Source organism: Salvia splendens, chromosome 6 (genome assembly GCF_004379255.2).
Source record: "Salvia splendens isolate huo1 chromosome 6, SspV2, whole genome shotgun sequence".
Lineage (NCBI taxonomy): Eukaryota > Viridiplantae > Streptophyta > Magnoliopsida > Lamiales > Lamiaceae > Salvia > Salvia splendens.
The window spans coordinates 33,252,946-33,266,621 of NC_056037.1; the positions used below are offsets into that span (position 1 = coordinate 33,252,946).

The 13,676-nt window shown below is 36.3% G+C and overlaps 1 protein-coding gene across 1 annotated transcript; it reads left to right on the plus strand.

The window, feature by feature from the left end:
• The first annotated feature begins 1,886 nt into the window (after positions 1–1,886).
• LOC121807032 (probable isoaspartyl peptidase/L-asparaginase 2) lies at positions 1,887–3,611 on the plus strand. The gene is made up of 4 exons (XM_042207214.1): positions 1,887–2,166; positions 2,242–2,475; positions 2,718–2,804; positions 2,873–3,611. Exons 1-4 carry the CDS (start codon positions 2,005–2,007, stop codon positions 3,374–3,376), a joined length of 987 nt encoding a protein of 328 aa, XP_042063148.1. The 5' UTR covers positions 1,887–2,004; the 3' UTR covers positions 3,377–3,611.
• Positions 3,612–13,676: the final 10,065 nt, after the last annotated feature.

Below are 13,676 nucleotides of genomic sequence, written 5' to 3' on the forward strand. Positions count from 1 at the left end.
TACTAACTTTTTATAGTAATAAACTAATAACTAATAACTAAATATCAATTTCGTATGTTAAAAATATCAACACAAAGACATAAATTTATCAATCTTTCTCGTGTTGATAAATTATGTCTTTGTGTTGATATTTAAATTTACATGTTGTATTGATATAATTATGTCTTTGTGTTGATAATTTTAATACACAATATTTAAAGTTATTAGTTATTACTATAAATTAGTTAGCATACTAACGCAACCCTTATAATATATTCCTAAAAAAATAATATGCATTCAATTCTCGAGCATGATAATTTTTTGAAGTTCATCCTTGTATTAAAAAAACCTAGATAATCTTAGACTACTTTGGTTTCACGAAATCTTAAAACAAAAAATTTAGACAATTCACTTAAAATTTAGGAAATAAACACCGCATGGTCCGCAAACTAAGTGAGATTAAATTCAAAAACCTTTCACTGGAGATAGTCGTATAACACCTCAACTTTGTCATTTGAATCGGGGCAAATTGAAAAATAAATACAAATCATCATGAAATTTAGTCAAATTCTCTTACATCCCGCAATTTTGAAAATTTGCTAGAAAAAATACGTAAAGTTTGAATTTATTCGCAATAATCCTTTGATGATTTTTCTTGGTGAAACATTATATGATATTAAACTCAAAAAAGCATATATGGGCGTCATCATTGATGAATCAAACGATGTTGTATATTCATAAAGTAAATGATATCGTTTGATTTTAAAATATAAACAATATATTACAGGCGAAGACTCATATTATCAACATGGAATAATTAAAAATAAATCCATACTTTGACTATCAAACTAAAATTTGATTAAATTTAAATAAAAATTTGCGATTTACCTTTTGAATTATACCCCATTGTTAAATTGTACAAATACCAAACTTTATAGCTCGTTAATTAATTGGTTTCGAAATTGTGTCCACTAGATATGGCAAAATGCCTAATATATTTCATGCATGTCATGAAAGCTTATCATATCTCAATTTCAATTAATCCTTCCATCACCCATTCCAATCCAAGCATCCCACATTGAAGAGAATACCAAAAATATAGTATTTTGTTATTCATATCATTTATCATATTTTATCTTATATAGACATACACTTACCTAAAATTAATACACGTGCAACACGTTGACTATTATGCAGCAATCATATTTAACAATACGCAAGTCGCTCTATTTCCTTCCTTAACTGTATGATTTTTTATTCGGACCAATTCTAAGCTAATCTAAGAATATTAGTGGCATCTTAATCATCCAACTAAGCAACATCAACCAATCAGCATCCTTATCACATCCTAATCATCCTCAATTTTATAATATATCAACTTCCTAATAAGACAATTATTTTTAGAGTTATTTATTTTACTACGATTAATCAATGTTACTTATATAGTAGTTATAGATTTATAATGTACAACATATGTTTTCTTCATATATTCATATCCCTACAAATTAAAAATAACAATGCAATGCTATTGATTACAATGATTTTAATTATAGAAAAATATTACTATTCTGTTTTGGAAAGTAAACCATTGTTTTAGAATATGAAGTACTACATAGTATTAATTGAATAATAAATTATTTTTGTTATGTTAGGCATGAGGTTCACGCACCACGTGTATTTTGTGATATCGTGACAAATTACAATAAGGTTATTTCATATATCTGGGATTGTCACAGTTGTAGGCCTGTGCCATCTGAACCCAAAATCAATTATATAAAACAAATACTACTACTATTAATTACTCAAGTTTAATAAATAAATGAGGTGTTATGTATAATAAAAGGAGATTAGTTTTAAGGAAGGGTGTTGGTAATGGTGTGTGCGAGGTTGGCGTGTATAAATAAGGTTAGAGAATATGGACCTCTCATCGGCCATCATCGCCTCTTTATAAATCTATCCAACCAAAACTGAATATACACAACGGAAACCGCAAATATATCAAAAGCACGGTGGGTGGCGACAGAGATGGGCGGTTGGGCTATAGCGGTGCACGGCGGCGCTGGTGTGGATCCTAACCTCCCTCTTGAACGTCAGGAAGAGGCCAGGCAGCTCCTCACTCGTTGCCTTAACATCGGCATCTCCGCCCTCCGCTCCTCTCTCTCTCCCATCGATGTCGTCGAGCTCGTCGTACGTCTCCCTCTCTTCTTTTTTCATTCAACAATTAATTTTGATTTTGATTTTGATTTTGATTTGGGCGTGTAGATTCGAGAATTAGAGAGTGATCCCCTGTTTAATTCTGGCCGTGGATCCGCGCTCACCGCCAAGGGGACGGTGGAGATGGAGGCCAGCATCATGGATGGCGTCGGGCGCCGCTGCGGTGCCGTCTCCGGCCTCACCACCGTCAAGAATCCCATCTCTCTCGCCCGTCTCGTCATGGACAAATCCCCGCATTCCTATCTTGCTTTCTCCGGCGCCGAGGAATTCGCCAAACAACAGGTAATTCATTATAATCAGGCTATCGCTCTTAGCTTCCAATTATAACCCCCAAATACTAGGAATTTCTGGTATGTATTTCGACCTATTATTCGGAAGTGCATTTTCTCTTCTTAGCCACCTTTTGTTATCTGCAATATCTATGTTCCAATAAATTGCTATCTTATTCCCAAAATCTATTAGTGCATGCACCTCTTGTTTCTTTCTTTTTTCGATTTTATTTGGTGTTTTTGGATCTATTTTAGGGCGTGGAGATGGTTGACAATGACTACTTCATCACCGAGGACAACCTCGGAATGCTCAAATTGGCCAAAGAAGCCAACTCCATCATAGTATGTCCCAAATTCTATCCCTTAGATTTAATGATTTTTCATGACTAATATACTAATGACATTGACAGTTCGATTACCGGATCCCTCTAACCGGGTCGGACATCTGCGAAAAGGCGGCGGACGCTCCGCCGCTGATGATGAACGGCCTCCCGATCAGCGTGTACGCCCAGGAGACGGTGGGGTGCGTGGTGGTCGACGGCCAGGGGCGGTGCGCGGCGGGGACGTCCACGGGCGGCCTGATGAACAAGATGTCGGGCCGGATCGGGGACTCCCCGCTCATCGGGTCGGGCACGTACGCCTGCGACGTGTGCGCCGTGTCGTGCACGGGCGAGGGCGAGGCCATCATACGCGGCACCCTGGCGCGCGACGTGGCGGCCGTGATGGAGTACAAGGGCCTGGGGCTGCAGGAGGCTGTTGACTTCGTGATCGAGCGGCGCCTCGATGGCGGCGGCCAGGCCGGGCTTATCGCGGTGTCGAGCAAAGGGGAGGTGGTGTGTGGGTTCAATTCGGTCGGGATGTTTAGGGGCTGTGCTACTGAAGATGGATTCATGGAAGTTGGGATTTGGGATTAATGCATTCTTGTCATGTCATGCTCCTTTATAGTCTCATTTAGTAGTAGTAGTAGTAGTATTGCTATTGCTAATTAATTTCCTATGTGGTGATTTCCTCTAAAATAAATTGCCTAGATTCCTATGTTTTGGAAGGATTAGGTTCGAATCATTTTGTATGTGTTGCAAAAGGCCAAGGTTTCACTTGTTTGCCTAAATATTTTTAATACATCTTTCTTTCCATTTGGTTTTGGAAACATATCCTTATCTCTTCTTTTTTTTTTTGCTTAGCTTGTATTTTCTGTAATTAAAAATTTCTTATAAAAAATGAAATAAAAATATTATATGGCTAATTATGGAATAATAAATCCGAAATACTATTTTTAACTAAAGAAATACTAGTATAGATTATAAAAAAAATACTTAATGGAGAGGATCCGTTTAGACCATATGGGCTTTAGTGGGCCTATAGAAATTAAATGCTTCCAGATTTAGAGTTTTGACTTGATTTTTGAATATGGGCCTACCATAAAGTGTTAACTTATTTGGTAATAAGTTTCTCCATTAATCAATAAATTTGGAGTTTGAGTCACTGCAACTACAAAGGTATATGAAGAATAATTCTTTATCCAAATTAAAAACAACAGCTACAACAAGTAAGATTTGTCTTTAGTTAAGCATATAAAAATAATACTACATTTAATTACGTTTTTTTTAATGGAGATAGAAATTCGGATAAGCTCATCGAGTTAAAATTATCCTTTACATGAGCAATCGAGTTATTTTTACTGTCTATGAAATGGGGTAGAATTGATTCTCAATACTATTTGCCTAACAAGAAACAATGTGGGAATAACCCAAATAAAATTTAGATATTAAATGAATGTATCAGAAAAAAATTGTTTTCTTGAAACCATTACATCTAAAATTGTGGAAAAATATGTACTGGTTCTAAATAATAATTAACACATTTGATCATGATAGGAATGGATTGCTTTTGTTTGGTTCACCACAATTAGTTAAAGCCTTAACCACAAAAAAATTAGGCCACAACTTTTTTTCTGGTTGTAACCCACTTTATTTGTGATTTGAAATTGACTACTCCATTAGAACTATCAAATAATTAAAAAAGAATATATTTTTAATTTCTGAGCAAACTCATATTCATAATCATGCTTTCAGCCGTTTTCTCAATTAGATTTAATAGTTAAATAATAATGGGTCCTATGTGTCACTCTTATGCGATACAACTTTTCGTTCTCATGGTGTGACTTAAACCACGTTATTCACGATTTATGTTTGTAATATAAGAATTGAAAAGATATATGCTTCACTTTAACGAAATAAATTGCATTCAATTCTTATTTACCAAAGTTATATGTAGGTGTAACCGAATAACTCGAAAAGGAAACGATAATCAATATATGCATTAACATAGATTATTCAACTTTTGTATTAAACCCAATATTTAATTGGTAATTGTAACGCAATCTCTGGCTTTTAATAAGAAAGAGATTTATATGAAAATAACAAATTTGACTGCTCATGAAGCATGAAAAATCGGAATGACATATATACTCAAGGGATCCTACAAAAATATTACTTCGATAATATTTTAGTGGATAACAACTACATAACGTGGATTGTTGAATCTAAAGAATAAACCGTCAAGATTAAGATTAAAACAAACGAATATCAACTCTGTTCATAAAAATGGCAACCGATTGAGATTAAAGCATATGAACGTCAACTTGTTACATATCAATTGAGATAAAATGGGACATTGTGTTAATTAGTTGTCATCGGTTAACATCAGATCTGGAACGATCTAAGAATTGTAGTACTGATACTATTTTTATTACCAAAGATATTTCTATCATTTGGTTACATCTCGATGCTCGTATGTATGAAGTCATAGGTAATAAATATTTCTATGAAATATATTTATATATAAATGACATTATCGGTATTAATATTATTATTCATGTTATTAGGCACAAAAAATATTGTTCATTTACAAAAAGCAGCAATTATTATTCATGTTTATATATGATTGTGAAATGATTTATTTCTTCAATATCTTTATATACTCCAATTTATTTAGTATTTAATATAGGATAATTAATTGTACTAATAAAAATTGCATGTAGTATATGATAATTTTGTTGTTATAGACGGGTACTAGTGAATTTTAAACTGAATTATCCTCATCCCACTAGTGATTAATATTAGAGAATGGAGAGAGAGGAAGAGTAATGTATGTGTACATTGGGATCGTGAAACAAAACAGACCCATTAGGCCATCCACAACGCTGTCAGCCTGTCACTAAACCGCCCATTAATCATCCCTTAAATTACTATTTGTGTGCCCCACTGTATTTTTTTACTCCATCCCTTAACTAAGGGACGAAACCTGTAACCATCCGTCCCTTAAATTACTATTCATTCAATTTCATTTTTTATTTTTATTTCCAACTAAATTCAATTAAAAAAAACACACTTCATTAAAAATAAAATAAAATTACAACATAAAATAAAAATACAACTTAAAACTAAAAAAAAAATAATTAAAATCCTAAAAAAATAAAAATGACATAATTTAAAATACAATTTTATAGAAAATAAAAAAAAACTACTCCGCCGGCGAATCATCCCCCGAAGGCTGTGGAGGTGCACTGAAGCCGTGAGGAGGCGGAATGCCAAGTTGTGCTGCCATAAATGTAATTCTGTTAAGTCAGACTTGGTATTGGGCGGGCATCATGCGGGAATTGTCCGTTGTGGCGGTCATAAGGGAGTTAGGGGTCCCCCCGAGCCCGAGCCCGCCTGGCTTGATTCGGCTCGGCCCTTCCTCCCTCTAGCCGCCTTCGCAACATTTCTCCCTTGCGACCGATGGCGCCCACGGGAGGAACCCCCGGCATCATCTGCCGGGGTCTCAACCTCCTGTGAGGCAAACTCTTGTGGCCCGCTGCACGAACAACCCTCACCAGACGAGTATTGGCCACTCGCCGTGTGTTTCATGCGCTTCGAGGTCGAGCCCGTGCTGGACCGCACACCGCCGGCCCACCTTTCCTCGTCCTTGACGACCTCCCAAATATCGACATATTTGAATTGTTTGCCGGTGTCGTCGTAGTAGACCCGCAAAGCCGACCTCAGAATGTCGGCTCTCGTGGCTCCGCTTTGGTAATGAGCCCCTTCATTCTTGTAAATGGCGCAGAATCGTTTGACCTCTCTGTCGACTCGGTCAAAGTGAGCGCGGAGCATCTTATATGTGCGGCGGCGGGACCCCTTCGGCTTAATCTGGTGGTAGTCCTCGGTGACCTTTTCCCAAAAGCACTTCCGGGGTTGTTGATTCCCGACGATGGGATCGTACGAGACGCTAATCCAGGTGTTGTACACTGCCAGCGTTTCTTTGGGGCCGTACGGATGCCGGCCTAGATCCTCCTCCTCCGTCTCCGCCCTGGAGCTTCCACCGCCTCGGCCTTCTTCCAGAGTGGGTTCAACGGAATAATCCTCCCGAATATGGGATAATCCCTGCGAATACCGCGGGGTGGAGGGACAGGCGTATGCATCTACGTCAAAATTGGGTGGTTGGTACTCCCCAGCATCGACGAACCTTGGGTGCCCGGCGTCGACGAACCGGAACCACCCAATGTGTTGTACATGCCCCTCCAGTCGCCGAACGCGTTGAGATCCCACCCGCTGGAGCCGCCACCGCCGGAGTTTCCGTCGCCTGATATTTTGTGATGAGATGTTAGATGAAAATTGGAGAGGAAATGGAGATGATTTGGGAAGAATAGATGTGTAGTTGCGTGTCAAATGAGGATGAATTAGGAGTATTTATAAAGTAAATAAAAATAAAAATTAAAAAAATGGAAAACGGCTATAAACGAGAATATTACCGTTTTTAATTTTTAATTTTTAAATTTTTTTATTTAATTCGAATTTAAAAAAATTGATTTATCGCGTCAGCGTGACGATGCCCACTCACGGGTCGGCGAGTGGGCGTCACGCGTGGCGCCGGGGCGTTCCACGTAGCCTCGGCGCGTGGCGATACGTCTCGCCGTGACGGATCGCGAAATGGGCTGGGAACGAGACGAGGCGCTGCAACGCATCACGCCGCTGTCCCGTCTCTCCGTGAAGGAATGCGGGCCTCCCGCGTGACGCGTTGTGGGTGGCCTTAGAGCATCTCCAATAAGCACGGACGTCAAATAGCCTTCACACTGCCACATCATCAGCACTACAATTCTCCTGCCACATCAGCTTGCCACATCAACTCGACATCAAATAGCCCTCACATAGCCTTCACACTACCTATCCACATCACTAATAACAATTATATAATTTAATTTACACTTGTATCAACATACGAAATTTAATTTACGAGACAAATACGGAAAATTTGAATAATAATATTAAAATTTAAAAAGTACATTACTTTTAAAAAAAAGTACAATAATATAAAAAAAGTACAAAAATTAAAAAGTACATTAATTTTAAAAAGTAAAACAAAATCACTCATCGCCGCCGTCCTTGTCTCCGTCGCCGCCCAGCGCTTCTTCACCGTCGTCGCCGCCGCCTCCGTCGCCACCTACGCTGCGGCTATTCCCGCCGGTGTCCCTCCTCATCGCCTCCAATTCTTCACGCTGGCTCTGGAGCAACCACCTCCCCCAGGAGCCGGGGAAGTATGGGACCCTGCCCCGGGAGTCGGGGGCGTCTGAGACCCTACACCGGGAGGCGGGGGAGTCTGAGACCATCCCCCGGGATTAACTGGAGTACCTTCGTAGTTGTTCTCTATTACTCGTTATTGATCTTGTACAGAAAGTAAGGTAGAGAGAGAGTACTCGTTAAAACAAGTGGTGCGAATGAAAATGAGGTTCAACGCGCGTATATATAATGTTTTTGAAAAACAAAAAAAAAAAAAAAATCCGACGCCGGTTTGGCGCCGATCCGGGACACACAATGGCGCCCGTGAGGATCGGCGTCGGAACCGACGTCAGCGCGGGAATCGGCATGGCGACGCTGATTTTGACGCCGATTTCGCCCACGCCGGTTCCAATGGTTCGGCGTCAAACCGGCGTGGGCGAAAAATCGGCGTCGCGGTGGTGACGCCGGTTATTGGAGATGGTCTAGATACATTGAATAGAATGGCATACAAGTTGTTATATTTAATGAAGTTGAGCGGCCGTTACTAGTCGGTTACAGCTGGATCTCTATCTTCATTGTCATAGTCACGTGCTACCGACGACCATTCCTCACCCATAGTATGTCCGTACCTCACACGTGCATTCCTTGCTAATTCATTCGTATCCAGCACGTGATCACTGCTCCTTCACACGAGTCTCTCATTCTTCTAAATCCCTTCTCTTATTCTTTTTTCTTTAGAAAGAGGCCTATACTTAATTTGATGCAATTTAGATATCTTGCCCTTTCACATACTCGTAATATCTCTGAAACAAAACTTAAATAACATTATTTATAGGTATTTGAAGTTTGGTTCATTTCCTTGAAATTTCATTCCAACTCATCATTAGCTCAATTTTACACAAATCAAGCTTATAGTATATCGTTGCCAATAAACTACTGCTCTATGTTCCATAATAACAGAGACGTTTCTTTTCACCACGGAGATTAAGAAAAATTGTATTAGGTGAGTTAAGTAAATGGAGAATAAAGTGGAAAATGAAAAAGGTAGAGATGAAGAGAGAGTAAAGTAGGTGTGGAGAAATGTGTTGACTTTTATTAAAAATGGAAATGACTCTATTACTATGGAACGTACCAAAATGACAAAATGACTCTATTCCTATGGAACAGAGGGAGTGCTATATAGCCGGGATTATATATACATGCGAAAACAGAAATATTTCAAGACATGTAACACTTCTAAATAAAAATAAAGTGTGATAGAGAAATACTCCATTATGTTACATATCTCAGCATTAATTATTTTATTTTATAAAGTACTATAGTATTTAGTTTGATTCCTGTAACTCAATATATATTACTCCTACTACTATTAATACAATTAGTTTTGCAAAATATTAAAAAATTCAAGTTTATTTTATTATTTTCATTCATTGTTTGAAGTTATAGTTAAAATGCACAGTTGAAACTTTGATATTATGAAAATTTTAAAATTCGTGATGTGTAATTTGGATTTATTAGAAACAAAATAAATATACAGAATAAAAATAATAATATTAATATAGAGTAAACGAAAACGGTATTTTCATATGCTATTGGTTTACGTCTTTCTCTTCGTATTTGTGTGATTTGTGGGGTATATAATAGGAGTATAACTGTATAAAACATCTTATTTTTTTATAAAGCCCATAAATATACTTCAAATTTCCTAATAATTTTTTCTTTCAACGTTGTATTTTCTAAATTATTCTTAATTAGCTATAGGAATCCGACGTTTGGAAAGCTTCTTTAGGCAAGTCTAGTGCACATGGTTTAGCCAAATTGTCTTTTAATTAATGTTATGACCCAATTATTTTTAACAATTCATACGGATCTACGGAAAACTGTACCACACGTAGTAGTTTCATTTTTGCTTTATTTGTTTACTTTTCCTATTTTAATCAAAAGTAGCAATTCTTATTATAGCCCAAAGTAAATAAAAAAGCACACACTATGGTTAGGCTAGGTATAGAGGTCTGAAAATTTTCTTAATGCGGCTCTGGATTCAATGGTTACCTAACCAATTAAAAAATTATTTCAATTATAAAATCGGAATATATACTTTTTCTCATGCAAGTATACTGTACAAGCGAGGAATTATCTTTTTTCATCTCGCAGAAGTAGAAACTTTGTGTTTAATTTTCAAAGATTATTATCTGCATTATGGGAGTAATAAATAATTTTAGTTCATATAAAGGTTTCACAGACACACAAGTGTACACAGATATACACACATATGACATACTATTATAGGGCCTAGGAGTAGAATCTTAAAAGTTTACAAATTCTACTCCTATGTATTATTGTGGACAGACAAAATATATACCTATAAAAATGGAGTACAATTTACCCAACAATAATGCAACTTAGAGCATTATTAACCTCATCCATATTTCAGGTCCCAAGTCCCCTCTACGTCATCATTTCCCTACAGTTACGGCTCAGGCCCCAACTGCTCTAACCCTGCAGGCCTCAATTCGGGCCGCAACTAATAAATGACACTATTCACAACTTCAACCTATTTTACTCGTAAATGCAATACGTTGAATAATTCAAACCGGGAAAATTTATTGTTTAGTCGAAAAAAGAAAATTACAAATCCTAGAAAAAAAAATTTATTAAGCCCTAAAAAATAAAAAATTACAAGTCCTAGAAAAAATATTGAAATAATTTAGAGGATAGAAATTGAGAAATTTGTGGAAGAATGTTGAAGAAATGGGTATAAATGGGCAAAAAAAGAAAAAAAAGAAAAAAAAAGAAAAAAATTAAATTTTGGGGGTTTGCGGCCCGTCCCGAACCCTCCAACGCTAGCCCGGGCCGGACCCCGGGACCGGCCCAGGCCGCAACTTCCGCTCGTCCAACGCAATGCCCGGGCCGGGACACGGTTTTTGCGGCCCGACCCCTAGCGTTATTGATGCCCTTATAATTAAGTGAACATTATTAAATACTAAAAGAAAACCTCAAATCATTTTATTTCACTAGGATTTGCAATTTGCAACAATGCCAATATCTGTGTATAATTATTTAAAATGAAACATATACTACTTCATCCGTTCCATAATAGATGTCGCACTTGAGTAATGACACGAGATTTTAGGAAATATTGTTTTGTGTGTTAGGTAAGAGATAAAACAGTACATTTATATTAATGTGAGAGACGAGAGAGAGATTTTTCTTTAAAAATGTGACAACAAACTAAAAAAAATATGAAATCTATTATGGAATTGAGGGAGTAATATTTATTAGTAAGTGCGTTTCGTAACTCATCATGTTCCTTGTATCATATAACTTAATAAAGTAATTTGAGAGTTAAGGAAACTGTAAATTTTAGACCAAGAGTGATAAGTTTAACCTTTTAATCAAATATCCCAGATTTATTGTTTCACTCATGGATAAGAAAAGAACAAAGCAAGAAGTAAATAGCTTTTACCCATAAAGTAACAAATGGTGAAAGCATCTTTAGCAAAATTGTCGAAGAAGATATATAGAGCTAGTGTGTTGTGAATGATTCCGTCCAAAATGACTAGAATGTTATTGTTTGGTGTTCGATTTTATAAACTAAAGTGTACTAGTATAATATTGATCAATTTTCTGAATATTGTTCAATTATTTAGATAGGATAATCTCGGAATAATAACACACATGATTAGTCTTACTATCCCATTAACAAAACTAATTTCAGTTAATCTCGTACAAATCAATATCTTGACAAATTAATATTAAGCCACCGAACAACCTATGCATATCAAATTAATTAATCTAGCTACTTAACAACACTATGCATTCGTCATTGCAACATCACACGCCTCATCGGAATTATAGGAAAACTCTCATCGAATATACTAATATACTACTATTCGTCGCATTTAAAAAAAAAATTATAGCATTCCACTCAATATTACAAACATGTACTGATGCACATAATGTGATAATCAAATTAAATTACTACATAGTAATTCATTGAGTACAGACAAAGATATAATCATGCCAATGTGTGCACACATTGTAAATTACAAAATGAAACAATAATATTATTCTATACATAAATAATAGTATTTTGTTGAAATATAAATCTTCATCAACCATAGTTGATTTTCCATAAAGGTGTTTCCGCAAGGTGGCAGCTGGACGAATTGCCATTTTGCCACACTCACCCACCCCCAAAGAGGTCATGAATTCGTTGTTAATTTAATGATTCATTTTTTTAAAAAAGGTTGCTCTAGAATAAGTAATGTACTTCTAAAAAGTAATCCCAAAATTAGGTATTGTTATTGTACATAAGTATTCAACCATGCTATTGCAAGAATTTTCTATTGGAAAACTGAAACAAATAAATATAAGAAAATTAGTGGACTTTGTTCATGATATTAGAATGGGTTGACTGTTAATAGAAGAAATTTTAGTCGAAAGAGAGAACGAGACCTTAATTTTAGATATTTTCATGTATTCAGTAATTAGTAGGTGATTTTAAAACATTTAGATTTGCATCTACTCCCTCGTCTATCAATAATTATTATATTTTGTCATATTTACATTTATCTTTTTACTACTTTTAGTAATGAGTCTACGTTCAACTAATTTTATCTCAGTCATATTTTCATTATTAGTATTTATATAAAAATAAGACTCATTTTTCATTAACATTTTCTACTATACATCTTAGAACTACTGCCCAATCAAATTAGGCTTTGTATTAGTGGATGATGAGAGTATATAAATTGACGGCTAAGGTTATCATGCTAATGTAAATTAAACAGTGTGATTCTCAAAATCATCTTCTCTCTTATTTAGAGCACTAACGATGTTGTAAATTTATAAGTAAATTAAGCTATAGAAGAAGAGAAAATTGTCATATTTTCCCCTTTTTTTGTGGTCCGATTATGTCTCTACAGAAAAACCGTAATTTGATATATTAAAAATTGCGAAGCTTATTTACGGTAAATGAAATTGGAAGTGGATAAAACAAATTGCAAGACGTCGACGTGGATGTGATACAACCCGGGAAAAATGGGTAAGGCTGACCCACGAAGGATTCGGATCCGGAGCAAGTACTAGGCGGATCGGATCGGATCGGATCTCCTGTGAGAAGTTTGTTGAGTGGGACCCAAGGGATGTGATTTGTCTTTAGTTGATTTTGCCTAACCGCTTCGTACCGTACCTTTAGTTTTGTCAATTACTTTTGCCAGCTACTTTACATTTGACTTATATAGTTGCGTGCATTTTTTTCAAATGTTCTTTGTAATTATGTTATTATTGTAGGATGAAAAAATGCCAACAATTTAAATCCTTTATGTTCTCTTTATTGATTTATTTATTTATTCATTTTAACTCGTTAAACAGCATTTCCTAATCTCAAAAGTTTAGGTTAAACATTGTGAGCAAATTAAGAATGAAAAGGAGCAGTAATTGGAGAAGAGAGAGAGAGGCACGTGGAGAGGGACACAGTGGCGTTAGGTTGTGTCAGGGTGAACAGCCACACTACTCTTTTTATTATCATCCTTCCCCTTTCTCTTTCACTATTTATTTTGTCGTTTCTCTTCTATCTCTCTCCTCCAATAAAATGAAAAATTGAAAATAAGGCTATCAAGGGGCGGGGGCGCAAATCGCGAGTCCCGGCCTGTCCTGCGCGTTGGAGGGAGAGGAG